Source organism: Takifugu rubripes, chromosome 1 (genome assembly GCF_901000725.2).
Source record: "Takifugu rubripes chromosome 1, fTakRub1.2, whole genome shotgun sequence".
Classification (NCBI taxonomy): Eukaryota; Metazoa; Chordata; class Actinopteri; order Tetraodontiformes; family Tetraodontidae; genus Takifugu; species Takifugu rubripes.
The window spans coordinates 9,603,070-9,618,473 of NC_042285.1; the positions used below are offsets into that span (position 1 = coordinate 9,603,070).

A 15,404-nucleotide genomic window follows, 5' to 3' on the forward strand; every position below is an offset into this window, starting at 1 on the left:
TTCTAAGTAGAACCAGAGTGCTCGGGTGTTTCGTATTACACTCTTTTACTAGGGAGAGAGGGAAGAAGAAGGGGAGAGGGGGAGGAGGAGCACATCTGGGGCTTCAGAATCATTTAACTTGGAGTTTATGGAGGCTGCAGTCGTGGAAAATGAAGATCTCCTCCTTGGTCTTTGCTCTTCTGGCTCGAGCACTGCTTAAAGGTGAGAAAAGTGGATTTGATTCAGTAGAATAAGAAAGGTCAGAGATGATTGTCAGGGAACAGGAGGAACTTTCCTCTAGATGAGGGGTGCTTGTGTTCCCTCTTGTTGAGTTAGGAGAAGAGATCCTCCAGCAAGTGTGGCACAGTTGACTGCAAAGATGGGAACACATTCCTGACCCAAAGCTGGACTTCTACTTCTGTGTGTTTCATGCTGAGGAGATTAGGGAGAGATCTGCGACAGCTTCACTGGAGTCCAGGAGGAAGCGTCTGAGCTGCATGTTGCTCAACGATGGAAAGAATCAGACGTGTGATTTATCGCAAGTTTGTTGCTCAGTGCTCACCAGACACATGTCATCAGGGTGCCAGTAAAAACTGCCTGTCAGCAGGACGGGTGGAAAAGAAAAAAAGGCTGCAGAGAAATAACAAAGCCAACTGGAGCTGCTGTTCTGACAGGCTGCCCCCATGATCCAGAGGCAGGGTTCTAATCAGAAACATCTCATAAATACAATTTTAAAGTATCAAGTATGTTCACATCTATGTTCTCTGAAATCTGAAACTCTAAAAACAGACATTTTAAGAGTTTTATGAGATTCAAATCTTTAGTTTAACCCTAATCCGATCAGCCCCAGCATGTAAATGTTATGTAAATGTAAATGATGATGAAATTTGATAATTGCAACTGCTAAATGAAACATTTAATGAATGTTATAGATTCATTGAAAATGACACAATCTATCTGACTTGATCATCATCTCAAAATGAAACACAAACTTTGTGTTGTTCTGTTCGAATTCTTCAACCTGAAAATGAGAAGACAGCCAAATAATGAGGGAAATGGTCCATCTTCCCCTTTTTAAACTCTCATTAAAAACTGTGATATAAATAGATTAGTCCCTTTTAGTTCCTCGTGTTGTGGGTCAACTATGTGCAGCCGTTTTTATCAACTTTCCACGAGAAACATCTTTTTTTATTAGACGCACCACACAGCAAAACGTTATTCACAGCACTGATAAACCTAATGAATGTGAACTAACTTCCTTCCTTCCAGATTTGTGCTTGGCCCTCAACGTCACCATCACGCCGTCCCCCTTCACGGTGGTCCAGGAGGGTCAGAATATCACGCTGTCCTGTGTGGTGTCCCAGCGGCGCCGCAACACCACCCTGCCTGTGGTCAAATGGACCTTCCTCCCGGCCGGCGCGGACGGGCCCGGAGGTGAACTCCTCATTGCTCGTGTCAACATGAGGAAGGCGCGTTTCTACGGCAACTACACAAAGAGCTTCCCATGGCCCAAAATAAAGCTGACGGTGGTGAAGCAAGGGAAGATCTTTGACCTCCTTATCATGAAAGTGTCCGAAAAGGACCAGGGGCGCTACATGTGCCGGGTTCAGGAGTTTAAAAAGCACCAGGAGCGCTGGAAGGCCTCGACAAACTACACCGCCACCACTGAACTCCGAGGTGAGGGCGCAGTTTACTGCTTTGTTCAAATTTGACCTCTCCGTCACACAAAAAGTCAGGTCGAGACACCGATAATTCAGAGTTTGACGGGAATTTCCTTTGCTCCATCATTTCAATGAAACCCCTCACCTTAACTCTAATGCTGCAAATACCACAGATTCAGGGCACTACTTTTTGGATCCTGATTTCAAACAATGGCGCAAAGCAGGCACAGAAAATCTCTTCCTGCCATGCAGTCAACAGTCATTTTTGCTCGGGTCCTCGTCCTCAGCAGACAGTAGCAGCAGGTTTTTGCACAGAGTGACATCAGCGCTTCTGCTGGCGCAGGGCGGCGACCTCACAGCTATTCCTGCAACCACAACAGATGCAACGGAGACTCTGTAAAAGTGCTTTAATGGCAGGTTTGTCTGAGCTTCCAGCCGCTTCCAGATGTGGACACGTGAAAGAGTTCGACGCTTCAGCTGGAAGCGGAGTTCGGCTCTCCAACACAAACTGTGTGATGTGATTCCCGTGCAGAGTCCAGTTTCACATTTAGAGGAGGGGGTGCCAGTGTGGGGGGAGGGTAATCACAATCAGCCGAGGCTGTGACTCCTGCTAACAGAGGGAGGTTTTCAGTGACTCCGCCGGCACAAGGCTGCAGGGCAAAACAAAGGATCAAGCTAAGATGCTGCTCAGTTTAATGAAATCACAAACCCACACCACAAAAAGCATCCAGCTGTGTCTCGTTTCAGATTTGACCGACAGCAGTGATGTAATGGTTGATTTCTGTCTCTGTCTTGCTACAAACTTTCTAATTGTTGCTTATAAGTCAGAACAGAACAAATATGACTCCTGCCTTGATGACCAATAAGAGCTAGAGAAGGTTTCTGTCATGTAGGACCAGCATCATCACTTCATAACCTTCATTAGTGTGTAAATGGCTCAAACTCTTTCATGCACATCACATATCTGCCAGTCAGTACATACTTTGAGGTACACACTTACTGACTTTGGTATGGCTCCTGGTCAGGGGAATTGTGGGATACCTACAGTTGCTGTCCCAAGACCCCGCAAGTCACGATTGATGCGTACTTGAGGAAAGGGGCGGAGCAAGTACGCTTTCAATAAGATTGGAAGGAACTTAGCAGGTTGCAAACTTTGGATGCTTGAGTGCAGATTGATGACCTTTTCACAACTGCACAAGGACGTAAGGAGCGAGGGGTCCAGAGAGAAGGTCAGAGAAGGTCAGCCTTTATGGCATCAGAGGGATTTATCTTCAAATAGATGTGATCACAAAGTTTCTCAACTCCAACCATCTTCAGGGGCACTGCGGCTCTTCTGTCGGTCTTCAAGAGTTTCTCACCACATTTTCCATGGGAGCATTTTTGCCGTGACTTCCAGGTTGTCCACAGCTCAGACGGGGCATTTAGAGACCTGAGGGTGAGCTGCTGACGTTGGGCCTGACACAGAGTTTCCCTCCCAAAAGTAGAGCGGAGGGAGCCCGGAGAGTTTGGACAGCGATGGAACAAGAGCCAGCTGTGCTCAGAACAGTAAAGTCGGAATGTTTGCTTGAAGGGGCATTTGTGTGGGGAGCCGGCTCGTGTCTGGCGCGGCCTTTTGTGGTAAAGGATGTGGAGAACTATTCTGGAAGAGCCGCGGAAAAGCCAGTCCCACTGGCAGAGGTATTAATCGGAATGGTGGATTCTTTAGGACAGAAAAGCAACAATTCTGAATTACACAAACACCTGAAGGCAGTTGAGTAGCTTTGAACATCTAGAGGAGCGTGACTTGAGGGAGATCTCCAACAGTACTGGTGCATTTTAATGTTTCCCCTGGGATCAGGACTCGGGAGAGAGCTTCATTCGGAACAACTGAGAACTAACACTTGGTGTAACAGAACTCTTTTGATAACATCATGTAACCTGTGCATTACCCCTTAATACAGCCTTTCCCAAGGTGGTCATGGAGCCGGGCTTTATGAGGAGCCAAGACCTTATGGATTCATGATTAAGCTCATTGTCTGTTCTTCCCTCACTTTTCTAAAACTCTATTTGCCCAAAGGCATCAGATCAGTGACAAAGATTAAATTAATAGTCACATTTCTTTTTATGCAAGCTGCTTTTCTCATTACTAGTGATGCTAATGCTAGCAATAATGCAACGCAAGAGATTCTCATTGCTGGTTTTCAAGCCTCAAATAGGCACTTTAAGTGCAGAAAGCAATGTTCCACTGCTAGTTTGGTTGCAAACCTATCCAAATATCCAAAATATGATTAGAAAAGAGACGCTCAAGATGCCAAGAGAAATGTGCCTGCAATGAAAGACAGAATATGCTAATTTGTGGGAAAGACAGGAAAAGAACAGGAGAATTATCAGAGACATAGAGTGTCGCTGTGCTGCGCTTCTATTCATCACTGTTCTTTTATAATCCAACAAATGAGAGCAGTGGCTCACAGAGAGGATCTTTCTGTCGCCTGCTCACATCTGTGTCCTGATGTTTACAGCGCTGACTAGTTGGGCTAAAAGAAAAGAACCACAGCGCGGCCTGAAAAGTCTGGAGGAAAAAAGAAATCGTTTGTTTGGATGTTTCCATTTAAAAGTGGCAGTTAAAGGAAGACATTTACAAGAATCATCATCAGTGAGAGTTAAACTGTCTTAAAGAGTGACCAAACTTTTAGCCAGTCTCGATAATGTCGATAGATTTCTTTTAAAAACAATTTTATTTTCCGCAACATTGCAGTGAAAAAAGCTGTTAAAACAGTTTAAGTACAGCAAAGAAATCCAGTCGTGTCTTTTCTTGCCAACTTAATTATGTACACAAGTTTTGACATTTTTGAGACGTGTCAAGTCAACCGCAGAGCAGAGTTTGAAGACACTGAAATCATTGTGGCAATGTCATCATACACTTCTGATCTGAATGCAATAAAATGGACTTTCATTCCAGGCCGCTTTTGTTTCATGGACTGGGATGAAGGTAAATGGCGAATTCTTGATTTCAGGTTTTAGAGGAGCGCAATAACGGAGTTATAGTTAATTAGCTGGTGTCAATTCAACATGAACATAGCGTGAAGGCAGCTAATTAGACGGCTGGGGAAGATCACATTGCTTAATGTGGGTGGGTGAAACGTGTGTGGTCTTCTGTTTTTTACAGGTCTGAACCCTGTTATTAGTGTCTATGTAGTGACGTGAAACATCCGATAAGTGTTGCCTAACAGAAAGAGTGATGTCAGAAAGTTTTTATTCATTAGGCAACAGTTTTTTTTAGTTTTGTTTTGTTACCGCTCGTGATGGTCAGTCATGCAGATTTCACAGGCATTGGCTGCATTTCTTGGGCTTTTCGTATTTGCAAATGCAAGTTGATAAAAAAAATTCTCTGACAGAACCCTGGAGAAAGCAGAGCAGCTGAACGATTCCTGAAAACAAGCATTTTAAATAAGTTTACTCTAAGGAAGGTAAATTAGTGTTGGGTCATTAGTTTAAAGCAAAAAAGAATACAAAATTAGACTTTTGCGCATGTTTGTCCATTCTGGGCTACTGTAGAGACAAGGTGGATTACATTCTATCCTCACGCCGGGGGACCCACTTAAATACTAAAAAAAAAACACTACTAAGACGCTAATTAGTATTGATGCTGCTGTAAAATAAGTGTGTGTGTATTGAATCAAGTTTCTCACAGAGGTTTATGGTCATATACTATATAAATATATTGTGGACGTATAGAGGTACAAAACAATAAAAATCGTCACCGACTTATTTATCATTTAAAAACCACAAAATGCGTGATGAGACTTACATTTAAAGTGGTTATTTCATTATTTTGTTATGCAGTTTATCATTTTTCCTCCAGTAAAAGTCCAGGTTGACAGGATTCCCCCTTCATTTACCTCCCACACGTGGCTCTGTTTAAGCCCCAGGGAGGGATCAGCCTTCAGGGAGGCCACGACGAAGACTCCAGAGTTCACGTTTCTCGTCTCTCCTTCTTTTCCCGTGCAGTGCATGTTGTCCCAGCCGCCGAGGCCAAAGACAGCCTGTGGAGCCTGTTTGAAGGTGAGCGCTCCTATTTTTAGTGTGCTGAGTGTGTGTGGTGGAGGCAAAATATAGCCCATTCCAAACAACGTAGTAGAGTCGGTGAAAGGGAAGGGGACAGGACGGGGGGGCGGTTCGTGTGAGTGTGATGAGGTTTAATATTTGTTCTGGTGTGTTTCTGTGTTTCAGATGTTTACCTGTGTGCGGTGCTCATCTGCTCAGTGGGTCTGCTCTGCATGTGCCTGTTCACAGTGACGGTAACCTGCCAATACGTACAGAGGAAGCAGAGGTTAAAAGGTCAGCTATCACACTAAAACAGCACCATTTTGACCCGTTCCTAATTTATCACACATTTATATTCCCTGTGTTCAGTCTATAATGTTCTCTAGCAGTTCTATAAGGTCCTCCGACATTAGCCGTTAGCATAACGAACATCTGATGTTTCTAAATACATGTTTCCCATTAGATAATTACCACCTGGTTAAAAGTCCACAGAACAGGTAAGATTAGAATTATAATGAGGTTTATTTTTAAATAAAAGCCAAGCTGATGCTGCCAACTGCACTGAACCTCTGATAATCTGTTCTGGATTTAGCTCAGGCGAGACGGTCACCAGTTTGGTCAGTGTGTCTCCAGCTCTGCCCAAAAAGGAGAGGAGGTACAGGAAGAAAAGGAGCAGAGAGAACCAGGAGGAGGTGCCCCCAGAGATACCAGTGAAAGGTACACGAGAGCTTCTGGTCTCAATCTTTTGGGCTTTGATTTCTTCACTTGTGTCCAGTCACATTGTTAGCCACATCCAAGCATCGTTCCAAACTGAGGGTTTCTCTTTCCCTGGTCCTCCTGGTGCAGGGTCGCCTGTGGAATGTTTCTTTTTCTTCTTTTTTTTCCCACAGACAGAAAAAAAACACCAGTTATTTTTGGTGCAGGTTTTAATGCTCGCTGTGTTGCGGCAGGCCACAAATCCCTGCATTTACTCCACGACTGAGACGATACTAACATTAAAATGGAAATTGTGTTTCAGATTCTCTTTGTGTTGAGTTTGATGGCGTCCATGAAGAAAGAGGCAAATAGATGATAGTGTTGGCATCGGCGTGAACTGAGCTTTAAGAAACACAAGACATATGAAATTGGGGTTTTAGTAGTATTTCAAGAGTTCCTGTATTAGAGTGTGTTGTGAAGTTGCCATTGGTTTTATTAAGGTTGGCATATCGATTTATCCAGATTGTTTTTTGTCTTTGCTGTTAAGCCAGAACATTTTTTGTTACCTTATCTTAGATCTCTGTGCATTCCTTTACGTCTGCTCTGTCTTGCAGCTCCCAAAGCTCAGAAACCCAAACTTTTAAAACCGCAGCCAAGAAAAGTTATGTTGGTGAGTATCTCAACTGTCCTTTTAATATATATGTATTTAATTTATTATCACAGATTCAATAAATTAAGGTGAATTTTATTGGTCTAGCCAAATGATGACATCATTGTATTCTGTCTTCATCTGCAGCCAAAGATAGTGGAAGAGAATTTAACCTATGCAGAGCTGGACTTGGTGAAGCCCATTCCTGACGCCGCGGCAAAGCGCAGCGGCACCGTCTATGCTCAGATACTATTTGAGGAGCAGCAGCTATGAGACCAGACCTATCTTCTCTGTTATGTTAAAAAGAAAAAAGACACAAAGCAAGAAACCATATTTATGGTTTGTATTGTCATATATGCAGAGGATTGGAAAAGGGGTGGTGGGAGGTGCGATTCTAACAGCATTAGCACTAACCTTCCTCCATGGTTACAGATGAGGAGTCCTCTGTGCTCCAGGCAGTTGTTGCTGGAAGGCAAACAGCCAAAACCTTGATCCATGAGCTGGTCTTTGGTCGAGGACGCCGTCTCAAAGCTCATATAACTTGTTTTTTAATCCTAGCATTTTAGTTTTAGCTCTTTAAATTCCTTTGGCACTTATTTGACGTGTGTTTGTGTTGACTGTGCAGACAGAAGTGAATATTTTTGTATTCCACCTTGTTTCTACCTCTCTGGCATATGCATTTCAACTTCCTGGACGGCTACATCAGTCAGTTTGTGGCTATTACTCTCCATATCCGTATTTGTGAGTGCAAGTATGTAAGTACTGAATATGAGTAACTGTGAGTCAAATTAAAGATTGTTGTTGTGTTTTGTATATCACGTGTGTCTAATTACAACATTTTAAAAATACCAAAAAAGACTAAATTGCCCTGATTCTGACCTTGGCTAAATGATTTAGTGTGCTTATTGTTGTTCGATGGGCTAAAATTTTTAACTTATTCTAAACCTGGTCTTTACAATTAGCCCATATATTCTTTTCATTTGCCATCATGTCACTTTTTAAATTATTTATGGACAAAACACATTTGACACAGTATAGAAATTAGAATACTCTCTGTTGTGGTGTTCTTGCTGATTGATCTGAATTCAGGAAGTTAAAGGCAGAGAGAGCCCCGATCCTTTCTGCAAACACTGAGAAAGAAAATTGAACTGCCGTGTGCTCCCAGCATGCATTGCAACGCCTTCGTTCCCTCACTGTGTGTTTGCCGTGACTCTCCACAGCAGACGATGCAGAAGAGATTAGGCCTCCCCTAAACCAGCAGGCAGTTGTGGGAGAGCCCGGAGCCCCTTTCATCTGGTTCCAACATCAGCTTTACAAGGGTGGAGTTAATGTCGGTCCTGCACCCGTCTACATTCACACACTCGTCCTTTAAGAGCCCAGATACTTGCAAACGACCTGTCATCTGCTCTACTGGGCCCGACCTGGACTGGATTGTTCCCATTTTTGTTTTGTTTGAGACGAGAGAAGCCGTATCAGCGTTCTCGTGCTTCCTGTGTGCTTCAGCCTGGTTTTCCATACAGTAATTCTCTGGATTCAGGCATGGAAAGGCAAACGAAGGTTTTATTTAAGCTGAAACCCAGACACAAATTCTCCCCAGCTCCCCCCACTGACCTCCAGTGTCTTTACTCATCCCTGAGGAGTGAGGACTCCCAGATATCACTGGACATTCTACAAACCCAACAACAGCCAATTCGGATATTGATCAGACCTCTATTTAGACGGAGATAAAAGGGAAATGTTTATTTTCCACCATACCTAAAGCACACCTGATATCTAGACCTTTTTTTTCTTATAATGGTTTGTTTTAGAATTTTTACTTAAAATTCCACTTAAAAAACTTTTAAACCTTTATTATTGAGGAAAAATATATTATTTAATGCCATCCTCACAGCAGAATGAGGGCTGTGGATGTTTAGAAAGCATATTATACAAATTCCAGTTGACCTCGATCTGGTAAGATGGCAGCATGTGTGTTTTGCCGGCGTGACACGACTAAATGTGATGGACAGAGTGTGAAAAATGCCATTTAACTGTGAAAAGTAAAGTTTGTTCCAAACCCCCTTCATGGGATTCTGCTAACTAAAAGCACATGTGTGAATCAGTCTCTCTGCTCTCTCTTTACCCAACTCTGACCTCTGCATGCTTGAACATTGTGGCCGTCTTTTTGTGATTCAGAAGACGTAAAAACAGCTGAACGGATCTATCATCTGCGAGGTTTAAAAACAAAAAGATGGAATTCTCCATCAGCGACAATAACGGGAGGGAGAGATTACATTTGAGGATTTAATGGCAACCTTCAAATAATAAGGAAAACAGACATTGTAGATCTGAAGGGAAGCTGTACCAGAGCAAGCAAATCTGATCATTTGGTTAAACAAAACTAAAGAAGGTGGGATTATTGGATAGGGAAAGGGACTATAGAGCAAAAACAAGGCTGTTTATAGTAGAGGACCTAAAGGAATGTGTGTGGGAAGTGCTGAACTTGGAGGTGACAGCCAGACTGGTTTCCTGCCTGAGCGACGCACAGCAGCTTCTGCGGATGCTCTCTCAAAAAAGAACCAGATATTATCACCAGTCAAACCATTCAAAACCAACCTATTGTTAAAGATGACCTACCCACACCCCCACCCCACCTCACGCCGCCCTCATCTGGAGCATCGGCGCTCGCCCTGCCCCGCGCACGCCATCGTGTCCCACCACAGAAGCACAATGCATAGTAAACACGGCGCGTAACCCACACGTCCACTGTGGTTATCAAAATGTGCAGCTCCACTGGCCCGGAGGCAAAAAGGTTCATAATGAAAGACTTTAGCAAGCAGACTTGGTCGGCAGCGGGGAAGAGATGAAGCCCAAAGAGCGGTTGTCCTGTAAGCAACTCAGCTTTTTTCAGCACCAGAACAGTGAGTGTGCGATCGTAGCGTGACCTCATCCGTGGTTCGCAGCTGTAGGCTTCAGCAAATAAATCACCAAAGGGTGAAACGCTGAGGTCAAGGCAGGCTGTCATCGACTCCGGCAAATATAACAAAAAGAACAACTAAAAGGACAATTTGCCACAGCTTTATTGTTAGCAGATCATCCCGACTGTTCTTGAAGGCTGGGAGGCTCCGTTTTTGTTGAGTCCAGCGGGTTTTACTTTTGTTTTTCGTGTTTGACTCCCGACTGGATTCGGTTTCTGATGAGGTATTTTGTGGCGCTGTTAATGGTTCGGCAGCGCAGGCGACCGTCAGTCTCCGTCAGCGCTGAGAGAAAGCGATGTTGCTGTTGTTGTTCAGAGCAGCCAGCCAAGCGGGACTGATGAGAAACAGCTTGTCTCAGACTCAGCGGCTGCCTGACTCCCCTCGCCCCCACCACCACCATCACCACCACCACTCTGTAAAGGATGACATCATACAAAGAGGAAAGGATGTTGGTCAGACGCCAACGCCTGACTGCATACAGCATTAAAATGTTGCAATAACACTGATGCAAATATTGTATTGCAACCCTTGTATTTTTTAATACATGAACGCACATAAAGTTGATTGGGCGTCCACACATAAGCAGCAAAGTTCTGTTTTCGGATGCCTAAAAAGGCATCATAACATCGCATGATAAATAGGTACCAGATTGATGTCGACACACCTGTTTTCTACTTTCTTAATAAATTTCAAATATTCACTGGCCGTTTGATTCTTAACATATTTAGAAATTAGCATCATAGTTAGCCCCATGCACACCGCAAAGGATGATGGGATATATTGTTTGGTGACGGTCGGTCGTCCATTACTTTTCACAATGCATTATTGGATACATTGGATGCACCGTATAGGCTACGGGGGTGATTTTGGACACTGCTTTATCTAGGTCTAAAAGTCAGGTCTGGGATCTCGTGTTATTAAAATGATCTACCAGTGTGGAGCATAACGTGTTACTCCTAAAGCTGCCTAAACATGAGCTCTAACAAAATGCTAAATTAAATTTCAGTTATACCGTTGATATGATGCTAGAAATGATTATAGTCATGGTAGGTGCTTTGATCTTGTTTGTAAGGAACTCATTTGCACTCCGGACAAAATGTGCTTTGCTTTGATCTTCTTTGCGAAAGAGCTTAGAGAAACATTTTTACATTTTTGTGTCTAGTTTTAATGCCTGAGAACATCAAATCTGCCAGGCCGTTCTTTCACAAACATCTTTGTCTAAAGCTTAAAACAAAATATAGTTACAAATATAACAGAACACAGTGTTAGTTTTAATATAAATTGGTAAAACACTTAAGAAATGCAGAGAAATAGGAGAAAAACTGCATGTTGCATTAGTTCTGTACTATTTAGAGCTAGGAGATATAGATGGAAAATGCAGTTTAAATTTTTAGATAGGAGTTTGCCATTATTTATTCAGATTTAAAAGCAGGTTGATGATTAAAGCGAGACCAAAGCCAAAGATTAAGCTATTAAACAAAGGGGAACTAAACTTGTAAGTAATTAGTTTTTCTCAGTAACATCACATTTGCTTAAAGGAGAAAAAAATGACCAGCTACTGCAGTTATGAGGTAGGTTTAACACAATTCAATAGTGCTGACGCTCGACATCTGAGCAGCAAGCTAACAGTAAAGAGAGGAAAACACAGCGAACAGCACGGCAAAGCTTGGATCGTTCACTTTAGAATGCAGAATCATGAAAGCCCCCCCACCACCGCTATTACCTTGCACACATACACGTGCACGCACACGCACACACACACACGCAGCTCATGTTTCTAATCACCAGATGTAATCTGAACTGCTGTCTGCATCACCAGTCGCAGGTCAGCGCAGTTTCCGTCCATTTGACCTGCATAATGTCCTGACCTATATTTCATAGTGGAGGGATTCGACGGGATAAGAGGCCACGGCATATCCTTGTTTACTGATGGTGAAGTTTTAAAAAAAGGTCTTTGTGAAAGACATAAGCAACAGGAAGGACCTAAATTTGGCCATTTTGTGGCTACTTTTTCCACATTCCACAGTCCTGTGGTGGTTTCAACATCAGACTTAGTGTGGACTCCTGAAGCACATTTTTTGTGTGCATGTAGGGTCTTTTACCCCCTAGTCTTTGCAGACCGTGAATAGTTTATTTTGTGCAAAAATTCAAACCATTGAGGTGCTATGATACAAATTTTTCTACTTGGAACTTAACTTATATCAGCTGCTGATGGAGTCATGAGCTCTGGTGAAGAACAGATTAGCTTGATCGCCTCATAGCAAAATGGTTCAGTTTACTTGTCCAGGGGGGGTTCCTGTTTCTCACATAGTGACTGCTGATCCTGATTAGTAATTAACTGTGGATTACAGAAGATGGATGGATGAATGGATGGATGGGTGGGTGGGCGCACAGGCAGGCAGGCAGACGGATGGATGGATGGATTATTTTATGTAGAAAAAAGTTTATTTGATAAAATAAATTATCTCAAAGCAAAGAGCTTTTCTGTTTTGTTTTTTAAACCTTGGAGCAAATTGGAGTTCAGTGTTGGCGCATTTTCATTTGTTCAAAGGCAGCGTCATCTATTGGCCAAAGCCGGTACTGCGTAGAGCTATTCAGATGGCTGAGTTCAAATACAGTGCAGGAGGTGGAGTTCATTGCTTCCAACCATCTTTTTTTTTTCTTTTTTTTCCCCATTTGGGGCTTAATGGCACTGTAAGGAAATAATATCTAGTTTTCACTGCTAAAAAAAAGACAATGTTAAAGTACCTTTAAAGTTTGTTTCACCAGCACGCGCCACAGACTTCTGTCCTAGAGCCTGCAGAGAGCAAACAACTGTTGCTGGGGAACAGAACAAAACAAATCCCATGTGCAGACAAGTGAACCCAGCGGCTGGATGAGAAACACTCATTTCATCCATCTTTCTACTTTGTTTTGTACTGTGTATTGATATTTTTGATGGAGATGCACTAATCCTGGTAATTAATGGCGAGGTAAGCCTACGACAGAAATTTGATGTGAACACAAGTAAAATTTGTCTATTTCAGCAGATTTAACGCATCGAGTTATATTCCTCTGTCTCGATTGTGCATTTGTAGATATCCTGTCACTCACCCTTTTGCATCTCTCTTCCACAGCAGTTTGACCAAACCAAAGAAAAAGAAGGCGATGACCTTGAAAGGGGTTCAAAACTGCCTGCAAGTGACTTTGGAAAAGAAACGGTTCCTTGACCTGAGTCGCAAACAACTCTCAGTGGTGCCAAAGTGCTTGCAGAAGTTGTGCGACATTGATGAATTGAACCTGAGCGTGAACGAGATCAAAGTTATCCCTAACTTTATTATTGAATTCAAATCCATCAGCGTTTTGGATCTGCACAGCAACTATGTGAGTATCACTGAACAGCTGCTTTTCTATGTTTGGAACATCATTCTGTCCCTGTTTGAGTCCACAGAGGCAAACATTTCATTGACAGAGGGATATTTAACTCCATCTGGTGACCTCCAACCCAATTAGTATTGGGCCCAAACACTCATTGTTACCTAGCAAAATGGTTGGTTGTAAATTTGTGAAAGTAGGCTGCCACTACCTGACCACCCCCTCCTCAACTTTATTTACATAGCGCCTAACAATCAAGGCTGTCCCGGGGCTTTTCACAACCCCAGAGCCTGAGCTCTGAACAATTCCCACTTCCAGACTATTGTGTGTCAGAAACAATGTTTGGGACTGTGTGTGTTGTAATCTATTTTGTGCTCTTCTCCCAGCTTACACAGCTCCCTCCTGTCATCTGCCAGCTGAAAAACCTACAAGTATTGAACCTGTGTAACAATCGCCTGACCAGCCTCCCCGCAGAGTTTGGCATGTTGGCCAAACTCCACACACTCAGCCTGGCTGTCAACCAAATAGAATTTCTTCCCCACTCCTTCACTTCCCTGAGATCGCTCCGGAAAATCAGCCTCGCTGACAACCGTTTCAGCCGCTATCCTGGCTGTCTCAACAAGTTAAAGACCCTCAAGAGCATCAGCGTGGAGCGGAACCCCTTTGATAGCACAGCCCCAGTTTACGAGCCACCTGCGAGAGTGGAGCAGTTCCACATGGTCAGAAAGAGTCGTCTGTGTCGCAACTGCCAGAGTAACTACGAGATGCAGCAGAACAAGTTGAATGATGTGTCATGGAGGCCGCCAATGATACCGCAAAGGACCAAATTTCTTTAGCCTCACTTTTGAGACAAGTACTCGAAAGTCAGGTGTGTCTAAGAGCTGCCGAAGCAGAGCCCAGACACTGCTGAGCACATCTGCAAGACTCGTTGATGAAACAGAACCGTCCACCCATGCTTCTTCTCGCCATACCTCCCTTGAGAGGGGATAACCATGGATGAGTCTCCAGCTCATCGCAGGGCCAACAGAGAATGACAGACATTCACAGCTTAGTTGGTTCTTTTAGCTTCCTTTGGACTGTGGGAGACAGACGGAGCGGCCCAAGAGAACCAGCACACAAACGCCACGCGGAAATTCAATTTCACTTAAAGATGATCTTTGGCTGTTTGACACAATCCCAGGGCCTGGACAAGCCACCGGGACAAAGAAACACTTCCTCGGAACTGGGAGGAACCTTGAGTAGGACCAGGAAGAGTGATCTGTGCGCAGAGACTTTGTCAGACAAAACTTGCGAGACATCGCAAGAAAGAAAACAGAAGGGAGCGAAGGCAACGTCGGAATACCGAACATGGAATCGGCCTTGAAGCTGATTTTAGTGTGGCAACAACACGCCGGGGGTGTGCTCGTTGCTGACGCAATGCATGTGTATAATATACGAAACAATCGTGTGTAAATAATAAATACATTCTCTATTCCATGATTTTAAAATCTACATTATTTTTATCAACTGTAATCATCATTTCAATCCCGTGTCAGCAGTTTGGACGAACCCCTTCCTCATTTGCATGCTACAAAGGCTCTGTAATCTTCATGTTCCTGATGTACAGCAAATTGCTACATTATATTGTCTTTGCATTTTAAATCCAGTGTTACAAACAATAAATAAATAAATACATTTTTTGAACATAATGTCTCCACCTAGTGGTGACTAGTTTTAGTTTCTCCCTCTTGCCCCAGGGCAACAAAGGAAGTTTGCCAAGTTGTCTGCAAAATGTCCCAGAATTCCTTTCTTTCACCCATGCTTCCATCCAGGCAGCGTTATCACCAGTGCACTATGACAACAGCCGCCCTTATTTCAGTAGAATGACATTTAATCTTGTCTTGTCCGATCTTCCCTTTAATCTGTTATATTCTATATTAAGGTTGAGGGACATTTTAATGTTTAGGTGTTGTGATTTTCAACTGAAGAGATGAAGAACACAACAAGATAAAAACGTGTATGCAACATGAAATCCCGAAGCAGCCGATCATGTTTGAGAAAGCACGGAACAACTGCGCCTCTCACATGGAAATCATCTGTTTGAGC

At 43.3% G+C, this 15,404-nt stretch overlaps 2 protein-coding genes and 1 long non-coding RNA gene across 4 annotated transcripts; 2 read left to right on the forward strand and 1 right to left on the reverse strand.

Moving 5' to 3' along the window:
• The first annotated feature begins 38 nt into the window (after nt 1–38).
• vstm4b (V-set and transmembrane domain containing 4b) lies at nt 39–7,823 on the forward strand. 2 transcript variants are annotated; one of them, XR_003890981.1, is made up of 9 exons: nt 39–201; nt 1,249–1,656; nt 5,628–5,681; nt 5,850–5,957; nt 6,127–6,160; nt 6,256–6,380; nt 6,974–7,029; nt 7,156–7,347; nt 7,441–7,823. XR_003890981.1 is itself a non-coding variant. In XM_003961364.3 (8 exons), the coding sequence occupies exons 1-8, from the start codon at nt 150–152 to the stop codon at nt 7,279–7,281; spliced, it is 963 nt and encodes a 320-aa protein (XP_003961413.2). In that variant the 5' UTR covers nt 39–149; the 3' UTR covers nt 7,282–7,823. The 2 variants fall into 2 exon arrangements, 1 of the variants encoding a protein (XP_003961413.2); XM_003961364.3 differs by having other exon boundaries at nt 7,156–7,823.
• Nucleotides 7,824–10,051: 2,228 nt separating this feature from the next.
• Nucleotides 10,052–10,710, reverse strand: LOC115251129 (uncharacterized). The gene is made up of 2 exons (XR_003889690.1): nt 10,520–10,710; nt 10,052–10,378 (listed from the first exon to the last, which is right to left on the reverse strand). It is a non-coding gene; the product is annotated as an uncharacterized lncRNA (long non-coding RNA).
• A 799-nt stretch (nt 10,711–11,509) lies between these two features.
• On the forward strand, nt 11,510–14,840 carry lrrc18b (leucine rich repeat containing 18b). The gene is made up of 4 exons (XM_003961540.2): nt 11,510–11,536; nt 12,735–12,937; nt 13,082–13,328; nt 13,706–14,840. The coding sequence occupies exons 2-4, from the start codon at nt 12,930–12,932 to the stop codon at nt 14,153–14,155; spliced, it is 705 nt and encodes a 234-aa protein (XP_003961589.2). The 5' UTR covers nt 11,510–11,536; nt 12,735–12,929; the 3' UTR covers nt 14,156–14,840.
• The last annotated feature ends 564 nt before the right edge of the window (nt 14,841–15,404 follow it).